Source organism: Callionymus lyra, chromosome 5 (assembly GCF_982586985.1).
Source record: "Callionymus lyra chromosome 5, fCalLyr1.hap1.1, whole genome shotgun sequence".
Classification (NCBI taxonomy): domain Eukaryota; kingdom Metazoa; phylum Chordata; class Actinopteri; order Syngnathiformes; family Callionymidae; genus Callionymus; species Callionymus lyra.
In genome coordinates, this window is record NC_141822.1 from 21,895,408 (window position 1) to 21,915,362 (window position 19,955).

The window sequence follows — 19,955 nt, forward strand, 5'->3', positions numbered from 1 at the left end:
CCTTTTTTTACACTTGGATGCTGCTCTCCTGACATTCTTGTTAAGCAACCGGCGAGTTTGTGATCAAACATGTATGCAACATATCCCCAGTTCTTGAATCATGTATGTACTGCCGCAATGCCGACATATCCCACTGCATTAAAAAAATATATATATATTTCACATTTGCTACTGTGCTCCATGTCTAACCACCTATGCCGCTTTTAATCTTGGGAGATATGTCTCTATGGGAACACTACTGACATACAGCCAAATAATAAAAACAGTATTATCTAGTCTTTATATACTCTATTCAATAACTGTGCACCAAGACTAAATTAAGCAAATAAGACAAAAATCTAACATTAGAATACCAATGTTAAAAATAGATAGATAGATAAATAAACTATCAAATATTGATTATATTATTTTATTGTATTTTAATTTTTGATGTGAGCAGTCAGTTGTTGCACCTTTTCTATTAGTCTGTTGTAGCTAGTGCTGTGTTCTTTGGGGTTGTGTGTTGGGGCATGACCTTGAGAGACAGTAACCGGCTGGATAGGCTGATCAGGAAATTGTCTGTGATGGTGTGTGTGATGGGGAAACATGTGGGAGCAGTGCTGGAGAAAAGGATGGAGGGTCTTATTTGGGGGATTCTGAGTAACCCCGACACCCTTTGCATGAGGCTATGGCAGCACAGAAGAATAACCCGAAGAAACAGGCTCCTCTCCATGCACTGCGGAACGGAACGTTTTAAGACATCCTTTGTTCCTTCTGCCATAAGGTGCCACAACAAAACTGTCCCTCATGCACTTTTACTTTATGTTGGCAACTTTTGAATAATGAATTTGTCTTTTTTTTAATCTATCCATCCATCCATCCATCCATCCATCCATCCATCCATCCATCTATCCCTCTATCTCTCTCTATCTATCTATCTATCTATCTATCTATCTATCTATCTATCTATCTATCTATCTATCTATCTATCTATCTATCTATCTATCTATCTATCTATCTATCTATCTATCTATCTATCTATCTATCTATCTATCTATCTATCTATCTATCTATCTATCTATCTATCTATCTATCTATCTATCTATCTATCTATCTATCTATCTATCTAACTATGATCCCTCTGGGACGCATGTTCCTAGGAGGTGTTCCTGGGCATCTCCAGTTGGTTTATGAATATGTTCATGAATAATATAATATATATTTTTCCAACTGCCATTTGCAAAAGGATGCAATGGCCTTGTGTTTATAAGTGTAGCCTTCCCACTTAAGAACAGGTAGAATTAACATAAAAAACAAAAAGTTAATTATTCATAATAAATACATTGTTTTTACATCCATCTTCAAGGACTTGACGTCAACGTCTATTCTGTACTAGTTGATTTCTAACCTTCTGTACACAGTTCTGAATCATAATTGCTTTGTTGCGTGGCATTTTTCTACTTCAATGGTTGTTCAGTCCATCGAGTCTTCTTTGGAAAGGAATAACCGTGAAGATTTTATTTTTCTCTCTGTAAGGAATTTTATACTACAAAGGCTCTCAAGCGATCTCTGCCCAACATTATTGTGTTCCCCTCACCCTTACAACACAACATATTTCACCTATTTTATACCTTGTTTTGCACCTGAAATACCACTGGCTTTCTTTAGTACTGTTCTGAAACATACCATAGAGAGTGACAGATTTCAAAATGTTTTTTAAATCCAATTTATCTAATATGTCTAAAAAGTTCCATTTAAATCTGTTTATACGATTGTTTTAGTTATTTTGTTTACAGACGTGCACAAACAGTCACGTAACCTCTTGGGGGCAGATAGTGACAAATCAAAAAGCACCAGACAAGATGTTCAATTAAAAGCCATCTGCTTCTGCTTAACAAAGTAAACAAAAGACTTAACACAGCAGTAGTTTGAGAAATATTGTTGGATAAACAGTCCAAAACTAGGAAGTCAAGTTAAGCGTAACAGAGGATATCGAAAAAAAGATTAAAAACTCCATGAAAACACCAGCTGATCCACCCCTCTGATGCACAAACAACTATGGAGCTTAGAAAAATATTAAGAGAAATAAATGTTATATTCATTCATTTTCTATGCTGGCTGCTCTTCGGGCGAGAGTTGGGGGACACCCTGGACAGGACGCGAGTCCGTCGCAGGGCACACAAAGACAGACAACCATTCACACTCATACATGTGGACATTTTCCCAATCAACCTCTATGTTTTGGGACTGTGAGAGGAAACCGGAGTGCCAGGAGTAAACCCATGCAACACGGGGAGAACATAGAAACTCATCACAGAAAGGTCAAAAGCTGGCTCCCTCCCAACCTGGAAATAACTAGCGATTACGCTAAGCCCCATAAATGTGATTTAAAAAGCGAATGTTACAATTGTTAACAAAGACAATGGATCACCTTAGGCTAGATTATCCATCAAAGATGTGGAAAGAGGGAGAGAAACAAGAGATGATGACAAAGAATAAATTGATAATCCAAACTCTAATGTAAATTATGAGGGAATTGAGTTTGAATTTGTTCATTTTCCTACCTAAATGAAAGTCATAAGTTATTTGTATCCTGTTAAGTTTCCTGAAATGAAATCCATTTTTATCTTCTACATTTGTGTCAGGAGGACCTACAGAGATGCTATAGATCCGAACATCCTCTTGTTGAATCCAACAGTCTCCTTCCTCTGGTCTTGCCTCCACGTGAGATCAGATTGAACACATTTTTCAGAAAGTTCACTGCTCTCTCACCCAAAACAATTCAACGCCTCAACTGGGATGTTGTTTGGTCAAACTGTTTTCCCACTTTCACTCACTGTTCTCTCACATTCTCTTCAGGAAGAGTCTGGAAACACATTAACGTGTCTCTTCTTGATCAGCCGAAACAGCTTGTTGGAGCCAAACTCTTATACTCACTTGTAATCAAAGCAAATGCTCTTATTAAATATGTAATCACCGTAACCAACATAATCAACTCCACTTTGTTAGAGTAGATGCTTGCATGAGGGACAAACACCACATGCACAAACACACAACACAACACTGCACACACTGATAACAGCCTGGGTTGAGACCAGCACAATTCAGTTTAGAGTAAAAGACACCAATAAAGCTGTAGAAAAAATGGCTTATCTCCCTCAGAGACGCAGACCGATGGATACCTGGAGGTTTCCATGAATGTAAAAAATTGTACCATACACATATTTATATCTTCTCCACTAAATTGCAAAATTGCTGTGTTGGTGAAAAGACCGTTTGATTGTGACTGCTTGAATTTCTTGAATTGTGGAATAATTTACCTGAAGATAAGCATGATCATTCCTCCACCGATGGAAGGATAAGAAATGGGAATGGACCGGAAGAAGAAGACATCTGAAGACACAAAGCTGGTGGAGAGTTATGAGAGACACCTTTATCCAAGTACCCCTGAGAACATCACCAACCCACAGCAAACTGTCAGGAGTACCGGTGTTCACTCCAAATGAAGAGTACTTATGTGGCTCAGGAAGCGGGGGGTTTGAAAATGTCAACCTGGGCTTGTGCAGACCCCCAAATATGGTTCTTTGAGCTTCCATCTTAAGCTCAGGAGGTCAGAAATGGAGACTGATCCAAAACTCGGCAGCAAGAATTCTTAGCAGCTCTAGTAGAAGAACTCGCATTTCCCCGATCCTTAAAACTCTGCATTGGCTGCCAGTTTCTTTCAGGATGACATTTAAAATGTCGTACTTTCAGATCTATTCATGGTCAGGCTCCACCTTACATCTGTGATCTGATCCAGCCTTACACCCAAGCTCGGGCTCTGAGGTCTGTGGATCAGAATCTACTGATGATTCCTGAACACTGCTCCTAAGTGTTGGAATAATCTTCCTCTCCCTCTGTGTTTGATGGAGTCTACTGACATCTTAAGACGTTTTTATTGGTACAGGCTTTTTCCTGTTTGTCTTATGTTGTCTTGGCCTTTTAGAGTTTTTTAATGTGTATTTATTTTAACTGTGTATTGCTTTTGATTGTTCAAGCTCATTGTGACCCTGGTCTAAGAAAGGCGCTTTAAAAATAACTATTACTTACTTACTTACTAACATGAGGTACGACCCATATGGACAACTTAATTGTTTCAAATGCGTAGCTGCATGTGACACAAATGTCTGTCATGTACAGTATGTCTTGATTTAAAAAATAAGAGATGAAGCTGTCACAGGAAACTAAGACTCAACCCTGCAGAATGACAAACCAGGTAAATGGATTCATGAAAACACTTTCCTTTCTTTTTTTTACCTTTTTCTATTACGATCAAACTGCTGCAGTTGGCGCCCATAAAGATGATCTGATAGAGTTGGTTTGCAACAAGTTCTCTCATTTTTTTTACAAATTTCAAAAGGCTTTATTTCCCACATGATTTTGCTAACGCTTCTCTTATCACTTATAACAGCAAACAGCAGCAAAGAAAATTGCACTGGAGAGAAGAGATGTTTAGATTACAAGTTTGTGGGTGTGGATCTGACGAAGGCGGGGCTTATTTTCGTCTGAAATCTGACAGAAAATGAACCTGCAACTCTAAGATTACAACCAGTACTTCCATTTGACTCACTAGACTCTATGTGTTTCGATAACATGTTGAAGTATCACAATTTGAATGAGTGTACAATTTAAGTATAAATCATTTATAAATCTTCCATTGCCAAAAATGAATGTCGAAGCGGTTGGTAAGTGAGGAAGAGAGTGCAAAGTGAGATCAAGCCAGCGAGAATTTGCATAGTTGCAGGCAGAATGTATGCTTCTCCGTGTAAGCTGGGTAGACCATAGAAAATGGTTAAAAGGAAATATGATTCAAAGAGTCTTTTAAGCCAATATTTCAAGCTGAGTCTGAATTAAAGCGGTCCAGGGTTGTTTCCCTGGAAAACTGGGATGGGAGAAGCAGCACAGCAGCAGTTAGCGTTGCAAGTATTGGGCTGTGTGGGAAATGTTACGGCAGGGAGATGAGGAAGACTCGGGGACTGAGACCAGAGGAAGGATTGGGCAAAATTCCTGCTGGGGATATTCATACTGTATAAATTTACACTGTTGATCAGTTGGAAGCCAAGAAGTGCTACTAGTCCTGGCTTGAAGAAACGAGGCAGGGATCAGTTGTGAAATCAGCCAAAAAAGTAGTATCACTGTCTACATCTGGAAGTGATGTTAAAAAACTACAATAAGCATTTTAAGATATGAGAAGACGTTGGGATATATAATAGATAATCCTCGCGAAGTACATTCCAGATCAGAAAATTTGACTTTAAAACCACCAGAAACATCTGGGATGTAGGAAACATTTTCTCCTCAAAAGAATAAGGGCAAAAAAGGGTCTAAGCTTTTGCTATATGCAGATGATGATGCAGACATTCTGAGTCTAAAGGTCGCCTCATAAACTGAGAAGGACTCCTGTCCAACAAAAGTTCTTGTTGAGAGGGTCCAGTTCCAGATTCAGATGAAGAAATGGAACACCTACCATCAACTCGTTGACATTGAAAAGAATGATCAAGCAAGCCAAGAACGATGTGGCGTGATCCCACACCCCTAAACACAGCTCACTGGAAATGAAAATTGATGAAGAAGATTATGGTCTGGAGAGTCGGGCTTATTCTAGATGAATCAACAGGCTTCAACAAAAGCAGTGAATTCATTGTGCATACGAGTCTCCAGTTGCTGGAGATAGAATCGCCCGAAAATGTATTCTTTGATCTTGTCGCAGAGGGAATTGTGCACAATATACTGGTTTTTCGAAAGCTTTACTGGCCTAAATGAAACCTTTGTTTCCCACACGCTGATCGGCCTGACCCGCGATGGCGCTTCAGCCATGATTGGGCATAAGAGGCAGATCGAATCCATTTGCCGGGAAATTAGGGAGGCAAAGTCTGGGCGCCCAACTGAGCCAGCGAGGACTACAAGAAAACATACATCAGGTTGACCTAGTTAGAAGACTTTCGGACCAGAAGGCATTCTTAAGGAGTCTTGCAGAGAATGCTAAAAAACACATGCGCTATTAAGACAAAAAACCTAGTGTAGAATAAAGGCCTTGCAGATGCTTTTATGTACAATATTGACCAGAGGACACAGGAGCACTCATTGGAGAGGCTAAGTCAAGGGTCTGTCTGCAATTTGAAATCATTGACCTGAGAAGTGTTGTCTGAGCAGCCAAAAGACCCGGAGAGTAATCGGGAATTCATTCCAAAAAAGGTTTGAGGGTGTGCTGGCTGCAATAAAGCATATCTCTGATGTGTGATCCAACTTAATCTCTCGGCCAACCGAGACCGTTTTGCTCACATCCACCATCCACCGTGGTATCACCGCTGACCAGGTTCACCAACATTATATACACAAGGTGTGAAGATTGACGGCTTTCAGTCAGAGGGGAAGAAATGCCGACCTTAAGGCGATAACCATCCTTCTCTGAAGCTCATTGCTATTTATTGATAAACATTTCAATCTAATGGTTGCAGTCACGAGGTAAGTTGTTGACAATGAATTGTTGTTCATGTTGTTGTCTCCTGCTACTGCCGGAACAGCACCCAGTCTTTACTCTGGGACCTGATGATTTACAAATAGAGAACTGGATGAAGGGTTATAAAAAGAAATCACCAGGGAGGGCGTGACGGCCCTCTGTTGTCAAGGTCACGTTCCCACTCCAAGCAGATGATTTTCCACCTTCCCTCAATCAGATGAGGTTCCTCCTTCATCTCGCTACCAAAAGTGCTCCAGGAGAACAAGGGCTTGTTAGACGAAAAGTAGCAAAGAAAAGAGACAATGTTTTAAAGAAAAACAGAGTTGTTGAGAAAATGAAACAGTGAGTTGGATCGACTTCAATCTAAGATTAATACTAAGGCATGAGCAGAAAACAACAGCACAAGAAGCTGAGATTCTCTCAACAAAGAACTACTTTAAGGAAAACACACATTCTTGCACCTGCTGTTTGTCAAGCCATGTTTCCACTGCTCAACAAACCAAAGGGACCACTTAAAAATGACAATGTTGCTTGAAAGGAATCACACTTCTGGGATCTAAATAAATAGAACTGTATCGATCAATTCGGGAAATTCCTTTGGGAAATTAGAAATGTACTGTCCAGTTAGGAAGAAACAATGATCGTGAATCCATTTCATCTGCTGTTGCTCAAATGGAGCCGACAACAGGTGGAACTTAGAGGCAATTATCAACACAATGTTTTTAAAGAAGGGGTCGGCAGACCACAAACCGTCGTCTGACCTTGTTCCTTTTAGCAATCTAACACTAGAGTTATCGCACTGACTCTTGGTTAGTCCTTGGTTCTTTCTCATTCACGACAATAGCCAACTGCATGTGTCTGGAGTGCATTGATTTTATGGACACGTGACCGGAATCTAATAGAGCACCTTGTATCATATCACACATGCTGCTTTAAATGTTTCATGTGAGAAATACACACTTTAATAATACACAAGCAAAAAAATGAATCCATCTGTGTCTTCATCAGGAAATGCATCACTGATGAAGATTAAAACTGAATCATCAAAGACGTGATACAATTAAAACCTAATTAAGTCTTTATTTATTTATCTTGTAATTCAAATAATGATATTCCCTGCAAATTAGATCTTGATGATCTTGACGATCAGTTTATCGGATTACATTCACAGAAATAAGGATTTTTTTTCCAAGTGATTTTATTTATTTTGCTAGATAGAGCCACATATATTTTAAATAAAGATCCTGCAACTTTCCATCTAAATAAATAAAAGTAGTCTACAAATTTCATCATTATATTAGTCTTGATTTTGTTTTTACTTGACTTTAATTCATAACTTAGGATGTGCTATTATTTAACAACTTAGACATGCAGGAGGAAGTGGTTGAGCAGATCTAGGGTCAGAGAGCGTGATCTTCTCCACACCAACAGATGAGACACTTCCTACCTTTATTCACAAGTATAGTTGTAACTGATGCCTCCCACCACTGCTGTGTCGTCGGCAAACCTCACATTTTTTACAGCAATCATGTTTAGACCAGCAATCATATGTCAGCAGGGTCAACACAGGGGGGCTCAGCTCACAGCCCAGATGAGAACCAGTCCATGATGTACAGATGGAAATCAAAGTCTTGAAACTATATATTTTCTACTGCAAGGTTGATGTGGCCAGCATTTTTCATTTTTCATGGTACAAATATAATGTTTCAACAAGTGGCCTTGTAGTTTTTCCACCAAATGATTACTTACAATACCAAGTCAACCAACTCGTAGAAAGCTTAAAGTTGTCAACACATTGAACACCTGTTACATATTATTATTATTATTTGTGCAACACAGAGGCAGTGAGTGGACACACACTTACAAAACAAGGCTACATTGTTTTACAGTGTGTATTTTTTTCTAAAACGTTCCAAGCGCCTGGAGCCGTTGCTCAGCGGCAACTCTCTGCCTACTTTGCTTACACTTGTGCTGCAGTGCCACAATAAACGGAGAGTGTTTGGTTCGATATGTTTGTTCTGCAATAGTACCTGGGACCGTTCAGGATGTTGAACAAAGTGGGCACAGATCCAAACTTCCCACAGAGTAAATAAACAAACCCACTTCTTACGAGTCACTGTCAGCTTGGAGCTACACCTGTGATTGATCTGGAGAAGTGGGAAATGGCTTATGTCTGATTCATAGCTCTGGAGATGAGACACGAGGGAAATTCATTTCGCTGATGAACACGTCATATCAATATAAGGGAATGGAGACATTTTTTATCCATGAATAATTCAATACAATAATATACATCCTATCGACATGTTTAATCAGGAAACTTGAGCAAAAAAGGTTAAGTCAAATGCCAATCAAGGAGGAGGGTTCAATACCCCAAAAACAATTGCAGTCAGCAGGAGGTTCAATTTCATTTTCAAAGACCTTTTTTTAATTAAAAATAACATTTTTAATTACTGTTGAATGTATAAAATTGTTGTCAGTTTTACATCTCAATGAATACACGCAACTGTTTAATCCAAATATCTCCAAAGCAATTCATCGTCTGTGTTGGGAAGAGGTGTGAGAATAAACACAGCCTCGCACCTGTCAGAGTCTTAACACTTAGACCTTCCATTCCGACTTCATGTCAACGTCTCTGACACACGTGCATCTGCCCACACACACATGATGGGAAAGCTGCCTGTAGGAGGACAGATGTAAACAGGATGAGATGAAAGCTGGAGAAAGGTTGCAGGTGAGTTTTTTTTTTGAGGACAGGTTTTAAAGGCTGATGGAAGATCATCTATTCTTGCCGTGAATCATTTTAATTGAACTTACTTTGCTCACAAATGTGTTTAAAATCGACTCTGGAATCCTAATGAGTTTTAATTTAACACTTATAATTAAACATGAGATCATTGACATTTTGAAAAATATTCATAAAATATTAAATTCTGCTGCTTCCATACATTTAATTTTCCATGTGCTCTTTTATCCTTTTCTTTTTGCAATTATTAACACGTGTTAAACACAATAACATTTTATAATATAAGTGATAAAGATGAAGTGAAATGATCCATCAATTAAAGGTACTGATGTTCTGATATAAGTGTGTTTGAAGTGGTTGGTAAAAAGGTTAGAGAAGTGATTCACACTCACCGGTGAAGTTCCAGAGGGGCTGAAGTCCAGCAGTTCCAGTACTGTCGTTACTCATGTTGCATTTTTTCTGTCTTCCTTTAATATCTCCTGCTTTCCTTCTTCCCTTCCACAAGTTTTTTTTTTCCTTCCTCGTCCGTAGTCCTTCTTTTAAAAAATATTGACTTGTTTGGATTTTTTTTTTTTACTTTAATTGTCCATCATGACGGTTTGTGTGATGCACGAGAAGAAGAAGAAAAAAAAAGATATGAACAATATGCAGATTGTTGCCCTCCCTGTTGTTGGTCCTTCTGTCAGAATGCCAGAGTTCCACTCTCTGCGCAACTGAGAGAGGACATGGAAGGGGAGAGATGGAGGAGAGAGAGATAGAGAGAAAGAGAGAAAGAGAGAAAAGGCACACGACAGGCAGAGGGAGAGAGCAGAGCGTTGCCAAAGGAAGGGTGAGAGGGAGTCAAAAAAAAAGGGGGTCTGAGAGATGAGGAGGCTGAGAAAAAGAGAGGGGGAAGAAATAGGTTTGGGGGGGTAATATGGAGTGACAACATTGATGGAAGGAACACAAAAACGAGGGGGTCACAAATAAGGGAGAAATCAAATATAAGGGTGAGGGTGAACGAATGAAAGAGGGATCAGAAGGGGAGGAGAAAAATGGAGCGATGGGTGAGATGGAAAGCCATGAGGGAGAAGATAAAGGGGGGAGGGGATGCCAGGCAGAAAGAGGCGAGAAATTCAGGGGAGAGAATCGGGAAGACATGTAGAGAAACTTAGTGACTGAATGAGACAGAAAATTGAAGAGAGTTGGGGGATGGGTGACTTGAGGGATTGTACATGGAGAGAGGGAACAGATAGAAAAAGAGAGGATGGGAATCGAGGGATGGACTGCGAGGCAGGGGCCATGGGAGTCAACAGAGGGGAAGAGTCAAGAGAAAGAGGGAAGAGAGAGAGAGAGAGTGATGGAGAGAGAGGCAGACATGATATCGGGAATAGAATGGGAGAGAGCGGTGAGGGAGTGAGGGAGTCAGATTTATCTCACAAGCATAATTAATTTGTCGCCATAAATAAAGGAGTCATCGGAGAGAAAAAGAAAAAAAAAAAAGTTTGAGGAAATCTCAGCGCGGATCTTTGCCAGAGCTTCCAGTAGTTCCTCGCCGCCCCTGACATGAAAGACAATAACAGACGCACAACAAAACAGCAAACTAAACACAACATCAGTCAAGGAAAAGAAAGGCAGATGTTACAATCGTCGAGAGACGAGTCTGGGCAGCAGTGAAATTCAAGCTGCACTGGAGAGTGTTTGTCGTCTTGCTCAAGGGTTACTTTAAAAATCAGAGTGTTATGGCCGGAGTGAGGGGATGTATGTCCTACTTTCTGCATTGTTGTTGTTTTTCTTTCTCTCTCTCTCTCCAGCAGGGACCGTCCGGCCACGTTCATGCAGGAAAATCTGTAGACCTCGACTCACCTGTGGAGAAGTAAAGTTGTTGTGTGGGCTGTGAGGTCACATGACTGACTGTTGTGTGTTTTTCTGTTGTTGACTTTGAAGCTTTATCTTTCTGCTGTAACATATAAGAGAGCAGGATCCGTTGGATTGACGTCCCAAAAGCCAATCTTTTTTTTCTACAGTCCTGAACATTCAACAGGTGATAACATTTTTCATTTATTTCGATAATAATCTTTTTCTTTTACAAGCTAATTCTTAAGGGGTTGTCATTCAACAATTAGACCATGTTTCGCTGGAACTCCTGAGGAATTAAATGTAAAAAGAAGGAAACGTTACAATACAAATATAAAAACAAGACATTTGAGATATGATAATAATAAGAAACAATAGGTTTATTTAATCTTTTTTTACATTTTTTTCGAACTTGTCAGCAATACGACACAGATACTACTCAACCTACATCGTTTCAATGTTTAATTATTATTCAGTTTGGTTCATTTAGGTCAGCGTTCAGCATTAAATGTTGAGTCTATGTTGGATTACTATTACAATTAAATGTTGCAAATCAATATAAGACACATAGATGATGTGGGTGGGGACATTTGTGGAGGGACTTTGGACATGTTTGGACAGGGCCGGTCTCAATTTAATGCATTTGTGGTTAAATAAATATAGATTCAGTAAATAGATTAGTTAGTTAGTTAGTTGGTTGAAAGTCCAATGATGTTTCATGTGCTGATCAGAGCGCTTTTCGATTTCAATGTATTTCTTTCTATCTGTGTAAGTACCACAATTTAATTTTTATGTGTTTCAGACGATTCAAAATGTAAACTTTTATGGATTTACTCACATGTTTCAAATGTTAAAGTCTTTCTCTCCAAGATGCAGTAAGTTTTCTCCTGTCTAAAGTCTCAGCAAATGAGAGGTTACGCGGGCGGAGTCCATTATGATGTAATAATAGTCTAATAGTCTCTGAAATTACGTCCCACTTTGTTTATACAACGATACATTGGAGGTGGAGACTTTCGGGATTGATGACACACATTGACAAACATCAATGTTTGACCAATCACAGCAGAGTGGTTGTGGTTATGGTAAACAAGATCTCATGTCCAGAAAAAGAGAGAATTTTCCGTTAGCAGGGCTTAAGCACATTTTCCAATGTAAACGTTTCAATGTCAAGAGAGTTTTGCACAAACAAACACATACTGATGAGTACAATAGAGGTTCAAGATCAAGTAAAAATACACTTAAATCAAGACATGAGTTGCCCTTTAAATATATTGTAGAAACCCGTTTTTTATTTCACGTGGTCCTGATGAGGTTCTCTTGAGGGTGGCGACTTAAGAGGACACAACAACAGAACATTTCATGATTTATCCGAGTGGTCTTGAGAGCAGAAATCAGGCAGCAACAATATCCAGTTGGTAGAAGCATCATCACCGCCGTCTATTAATAGAACTCAAAGCCGACTGGAGGCACATAGGTACGCACTCTCTCACCGCACCGGAACTTGCCTGCCAAAGCCCCTCGGACACGCTGACACACGAGCATAGTTTAGCTCTAAACTAAACAGGCAGAACAAAGAAAAAGTCTTCAAATACACTTTCAAAGATGTTCACTTAAAAACTCTATCTGCAGAGCTCTAAGGTTGATGATCCAAAGAAACATGAAAGTGGTTTTATCTTTTGATTATATTTAAAGAGCAACAAGTGTTGATTTAAGTGTTTCTTAAATAGATCTTGAACCTCTATTGTACTCATCAGTATGTGAGTGTTTGTAGAAAACTCTCTTTTCATTTAAATATTTACATTAGAAAATTATTTTAAGCCCCGCCCACTGAACACTTTTTGTTTTTCTAGAGATTAAATCTCAAAAATGTTGAGGTTTTTCACTTAATGTCATCAGTCCCAGTAGTCTCCACCTCTGAAGGACTTACCATAACCACGCCAACTCTGCTGTGATTGGTCAAGCATTGAGCTTTGTCACTGTGTGTCATTAATCCCAGAAGTCTCCACCCCTGAAGGACTTGTTGTATAAACAAAGCTTGGCATGATTACAGCTGGCTGGAGGAGCGGCGAAGCCATTATTACATCATAATGGACTTAACTCTTGTAACCTTTCATTCGCCAAGAATTCAGACGGGGGGGGGGGACTTTATAAAGTAAGATCTTCAAAACATGGCCATGATGAGGGACTTACTGTATCTTGGAGAGGAAGACTTCAACATTTGAAACATGTGAGTGAGTCAGGAGAGTTGGGTTTTCACATTAGTTGCCCTTTACTTAGATGAAATTCTGAAAATTACTGTACTTACTACGTATTTATATATGTGTTTTAAATTTAATTTAAATTGTACATGTTTGAATTTTCATGGTGGTCTTTTGTAAGCAAGTAAGTAAGTCATTTTTATTTGTATAGCGCTTTTCCAGACCAGGGTCACAAAGCGCTTAAACAATCAAAACAATATTTAATAAAGTATATACTTTAAAGATCAAGATAAAACTGATAACACAACAGGAGTTCCAGAAAATCAAGGAAAAGCCTGAACAAATAAAAACGTCTCAAGATGTTTCTTAAAGGAGTCAGTAGACTCCATCAAGCGCAAAGACATTTGTCCCCTTGTCCCTCCTTTCCTTTGCCCTGAAGAAGTTGCACTCCCCCCGAAAACCTTCACTGAGGGGTAAGTTGTACATGCCATTTTTCCCAGGTGGGCCGAAAGAAGTACAAGTACAAACCCTTCAAAATATTGATTGCTCCAGATGGTAACCAGCAACACAATATAATATCTTCATTGTCCCGTGAGCAACCTTGAACATTTCCAGACGGACGAATGAATGAACGTTTACAGGTCCTTTCTGACCTAAGTGCTGTAGAAAAAAAAGAAGTATAGTGATTTGGCCATTCAAGTCTCATTTAATCCTCCTTTTTCGCCAGTTACCTCACCCTTTACCTCACAGCCTTGCTCCGCAGAAAGCTTAAACAAAATAATTTCAACACGCCTGGAGCAGACTCTTGTGTTCCGTTACCGTTACTTCAAAGCCAACATGGTAATTAATCCAATTAGGTGTGAAGGGAGACTAAATGTAATGGGGGGGAAAAAGAAGTGTGTTCGGAGCGCTTTACATCCGAACCTGCACTATCAGCAGCTTGGTTGAATAAAACATCCTCATTTTTCAGAGCCTAACAGAATTTGAATGGAAAGCTTTGAGCTGAGTCACATAAAGTATGTGAGAGTTAGACTCTCATTGGAATTCCTGACCTCGTGACTGGACTCGTGTCTTTATTGTGTGACCAGTTATAACAGAGAACATTATAAACCTATGAACAATGATATGTATGTTTTTGAAGAATTCATTAACAACACTATTTGGCAGATTGTTATTCTGGATATTGTTTACCATAACCACGCCAACTCTACTGTGATTGGTCAAGCATTGAGGTTTGTCACCGTGTGTCATTAATCCCGGAAGTCTCCAAGGGACTCGTTGTATAAACAAAGCGGGTGTAATTTACAACTGGCCGGAGTAGGAGTGAAGGCATTATTACGTCATAATGAACTGCGCTCTCGTAACCTCTCGATTGCTGAGATTCTGGACGAGGTAGAACTTTAAAAATTATTAACTTCCAAACATGGTCATGATGAGGGAGTTACTGCATCTTGGAGAGGAAGACTTTCACATTTGATTTAAGTAAGTCAGGAGAGTTTGAGTTTAACATTAGTTGCCCTTTAAATATCTTGAAATTGTACTTACAGTTTTTTAAGTGTCTGTACTGTAGTCTAGTGAATCATTTTGGGGTGATATAGAATTTAAATGAGCCTCCTTTATTCTGCTACATTTCCTGACAGTGTTTTATAAACGGAATAGTTATGGGGGGAAATGCAAATTAGTTGCAGCAGGAACTTCACGATCTTTCCGATATTGTAAACAGTTCAACGTGTCTGGATGAAACACTGTTTTGTTTCCTCACTAACTATCGACTATATTATTATATAAAGACTATACTTTACTTCTTGAGCGGCACATTCTAAACAAAGTCCTGGTGGCATTGTTTTTCGTAAACAGCCAATTACTTCTCCTGCAGAACGCTCGGTACCTTAGACTGAGGTCAAGGTGTTATTTCCATAAAGTATGTTTGATTATTGAGACGGTGAGTTGAACTTTCCCTCTTTCATGTGCGACAATATCGTCTGTCTGGGAAGAGAATTGGGGGTGAAGCATATTTATCTTCAGGGTCTGAATGATTTTAACTGGCAGAGTCAGGAACCCAGCACTCCACACAGCGTTGGACCTGGCCAGACGGACAAGGCTCTCGTCTCTGGCCGAGCTAAATGTCACCCGACGGCTCGTCTGCCCTCAACTGCGGGAGCTGTCCACATCAGTAATAAGTCAGTGGTGGATTCACTTCAGTGTCCTCTAGTGGATCTGCTCCTGCCAGCACGATATAATTTCACTGTCCACTGTTGCTTTCTCTGCAAAGTAACATCTCCACTTTTTTGGTTTTGTTCAGCATTGGCTGCACATAACCTCAGTGTTAGCAGCCTTGGAGCCTGGAAACACTGTTTTTGTGAGAGTCTGAAACGTTAGCCTTTGCTTGATTTTGCTCAATAGTGAAGTCTCGTTGAGAGGATGAACACACAAGAAGTAAAACATACAGAAGTAACTCCGGTTCTACCAATTTGTGCGATGCTTGTGCGTCAAATAAAAATGCGATAGTAGAGCCATTTATAGGGTGCCCACGCTTCCCCCTGCTGGACGGCTTATGACCTTTCTAAAAAAGCAATGCAGTGTCGGGGGAGTGACTTCCAAACAATGGGTGTTAATTCTTTCTCGATCTGGATCTTATGATCCATGTGTTTGTGTCTTCTCATTTAGACTATTACAGTTTGATTTGGTGTCTAAACAAGAAGGAGCTGTCTCGCATGCATTTAATACAAAACTCTGCAGTGAGAATTCTGACCCGCTCTAGTAGAAGAACTCACATTTCTCCGATCCTTAAAACTCTTCACTGGCTGCCAGTTTCTTTCACGTTCAATTTTAAAATTCTGGTTCTTACTTTCAGATCTATTCATGGTCAGACTCCTCCTTACATCAGAGATCTGATCCAGCCTTACACCCCAGCTCGGGCTCTGAGGTCTGTGGATCAGAATCTACTGATGGTTCCTGAACACGCTTCCGGACCAGAGGAGAGAAATCCTTCCAGGCTGTTGCTCCTAAGCTTTTGAACGATCTTCCTCTCTCTCTGTGTTTGATGGATCTACTGACTCCTTCAAGAAACATCTTAAGACATTCTTATTTGTGCAGGCTTTTTTACTAGTCTTCTGGGACTCCTGTGTTTGTCTTATGTCTTGGCCTTTAAGAGTTTTTAAATTTGTATGCATTTTTAACTGTGTATTGCTTTTGATTGTTCAAGCGTCTTGTGACCCTGGTCTAGAAAGGCGCTTTACAAGTAAGGTTTACTTACTTGCTTGCTTAATTCAGTGAAACAACTGCAGAAGGTATTTGTAGTGGTAACTCAAAATCTAATTTGTTGAAGCAACTGTTGAATCAACACACACATCTAGAAGCAGCACAACCAGGAAAGGAAAGGAAGAGAAAAAATGGAATACATGTTCATGGCCAAAATAAATTTGAGGAGTGATGATGAAAACCTTGTCAAACATTGTCAATTGTAAATTCGTTTGACTTGATATATTAAATCCCTGCTCAAGAGTTTACATGTTTTATTAGGTTTTTTGGACACAGACTTCTGAGACTCATGTATTCTGCTGATAAACAAATACTTAATACTGCTGCCTTGACCTCTTGGACAGCTGAGGTTTAAGAGCCACATGTGGCTCCTTCACACCTTTGAAGCAGCAAAACAAAGATTACTCATTTAATTCACATTTATTTGACTTCTCCAATTGGAAGTTTATTGTTTTTTAGTACAGTTAGTTCTTCCAAATATTTCTGTCAGAACTAGAGTCAGGAAACAGGAATGATAAAAAAAAAAACTAATTTATTAACGCAGGCACAAAGGTCCTCATAAAACAAGGACCAAAAACAATGTCCAACTAAACTGAACGTATACTATACTAGAGCAAAACACATACCATAGAAGTTTGGCATCACAACAGAGTATGACAGACAAAAGTACAACAATCAAGGGAACAGGGATCGGAGACGAAGACACAGGTGACACGAATCAGGACAATCAGATCAGATCAGAGTTGTGTCTTAAATCGCATACTTGTGTACTTTAACTTAGTATTTTTAGTCCACAATTGCGTCTCAATTCTTAGTATTCGAAATTTATTGCGCCATACACACTAAATTGGCGTACTAAAACGCCATCAAAATCGAGGGACACTTTCTACCCTAAACAGCAGCCATCTTAGAGATGTTGACGTTGTAAACGGAAGTTACGTAGCTGTAGAAACAATATCGTCGACACCTGCTGGCACCACGTTTTGCAGGTGTTCAAGAAATATGAGAAATTAAATATTCGCGAGATATTAACGCTCGAATCAGCATCGAAGACGTGTTATCTTCCCACTGCTGGCTGAAAATGCACCTGTAAGTATATGCATATATATAGATATATATAGATATATATAGATATATATATCTATATATAGATATATATAGATATATATAGATATATCTATATATATCGTAACTTCCGTTTACAACGTCAACGTCACTAAGATGGCGGCTGTTTAGGGTAGAAAGTGTCCATCGATCCATACTCCGTTTTGTGGGCGTTTTAGTACGCCAATTTAGTGTGTATGGCACAGTACACATCTCCAAGAATTGAGTCGCACTTATGTACTAAAAATATTAAGTTTAAGTAGAGACACAGCTCAGGAAGTGAGACAAAAAGGGGACATGACAGTATCAAGAGAGGAAAAGGAGTTAAACTTTCTGAAGAAGGACATTTTTATGAGATTCAAACCAGAAGATACTACATATTGACATTTATAATTGGAAAAATATTATTTTCTAAATTTATATTGAAAAAAACTGTATAATTTAGTTATGGGGATTAACTGTCTTACGTTTGTCTGTCAAACTAATTCTCTGAGTGCGTTTAAGGTTGCAAGGAAACGGTCCTAAATGGACTCTCAGCTGTGGGCCTGTTACCAAATGGAACATGTGATGAAGTGAACAATGTACAATTCGACTGATGTAGGCTCAAATGTTTGGCCTAGAACCGCCACAGTCTGGTGTAGTAACCTGTTGAGTGGCAGTGATCCTTCTTTCCTGGGTGGATGATCCTCTGCCAGCGTCACAGCTGAGGCCACATCGTCAGTTTTCCAAGTCAGGATTCTGTCCACATATCCAACATCAGCATCAGCCTCCAAAGCAGATTTATTCTTATTAATCCTGTCTCAGTTTTGTATCGTAGCCGTACCAACTCTTGTTTTACAACATTTCATGTCGACAATATTTTGTCCGCCTCGCAATCTGCTGAGCTGTACCTGTCGAGCCGAATTGTGGTCTGTTTGGCCGCCGGTGTGTTCGGTCCCTGTATGTGTCCACAGTGCAAGAATCCGACTGGGATCACAGTCGTCAGATTCTTTTGATTTAACGCTTTCAACCCTCTGCCCCCGCCCAACCTACACACACACACACACACACACACACATGAGAAATGTCTCTTTCTGTCATTTGTTATTTTTTCCTGCAGCATGATCCCCCCCCCACTGGTCTGGCCTGCTACAGTGATACAGAGACGACGCCAATTACCAACCCTCCTTAGATGTGTCTAATCCTGTTCCACGGAAACGACCAAACCGTTGCCAAGCAACCGCAGACACTTCCACAGTCTGAATCCTTAATGTTTTGTTTTTTTTAATTTCACTGTCTGCTATGAGTTCCTTCCCTTCATTCTGGACAAATGGAAGGCGGAAAGGTGAAAGATGGCGCGTGATGTTGTTAAACAAACACACTTTGTGCATCAGAAGAAGCAGGAAAGTCATGAGGTCAACTGTGGGAGATATTCTCTGTAGTTTAAGTTCATGAAATAAAAATTGTCTGTTTTATTTGAAGAAGTCTCTGAGCATCTAGCGGATGATAAATGAAGTGTGTTCTGGAACAGAGTCGTGGTCTGTCAGGCTCACATGAGATATTTTCTGCTGCACTCTCCTCACCTCTGACACATAAACGCACAAAACACGCACACAGAATGTGTCATTACGGGCTTAAGTGGGCTGATTCCTGCACTGCCATTATCTTCTTACACAACCCACTACAGTAAAGTGTATGGGTGTGTGTGTGTATGTGTGTGTGTGTGAGTGCACACATTACTCATGTGCTACACTGAGATCTCAATTGGTTCCCAAAATGACACACTAACAATTCAGTGCTTGCTGTCTCTTAGGCTGTTTTGTCAGCTGATTTCTGATGTGATGAGTGTGTGTCTGTGTGTGTGTGTGTGTGTGTGTTTGTGTTGATTATGAGACGATGATGGCAATGTGAAAACACAGCATGGAGAGGTTTATTCAAGTTTGTTTGTAATGTTTGTACTGCCTATTGAGTTGTGAGTGTCCTTTGAATTGTAATTTTGTTATTTCTGGTTGTGATTGTTTTTGTTTGCTTGATTGACAGGTGGGCACAGCTGGAGATGATCAGGCTGATTCATGGTACATTGTTATCCCGCTTCTTTTGGAGCGTCTTGTCTCAGAGAATCCTCTGGAATATAAAAAATAATGCCCTTGTTTAATAAATTATGTGAGGTTTCAATACAAAAGAAATTGACAATAGAGCAGAGACTGCCATCTAGTGGGCTCTGAAATAATGACACTGCTTCATGAAGCTTCTTCAGGTTAACACTGTCCCTCGGTTGAGATCTCAAATAAACTAAAGGATATGGATGTATGTTTTTTGCTACAATAATACAGCCTCCCCATCTTTCTTATCC

The 19,955-nt window shown here is 39.6% G+C and overlaps 1 protein-coding gene across 1 annotated transcript in view; it reads right to left on the reverse strand.

The window, feature by feature from the left end:
• The window catches only part of chrm4a (cholinergic receptor, muscarinic 4a), a 33,462-nt gene extending 23,512 nt beyond the window's left edge, over positions 1–9,950 (reverse strand). Inside the window, exon 1 of the mRNA XM_087791417.1 lies at positions 9,617–9,950. Within this exon, the coding sequence (XP_087647543.1) occupies positions 9,617–9,671 (55 nt within the window). The 5' untranslated portion in view covers positions 9,672–9,950. The remainder of the gene's footprint in view (positions 1–9,616) is intronic.
• Positions 9,951–19,955: the final 10,005 nt, after the last annotated feature.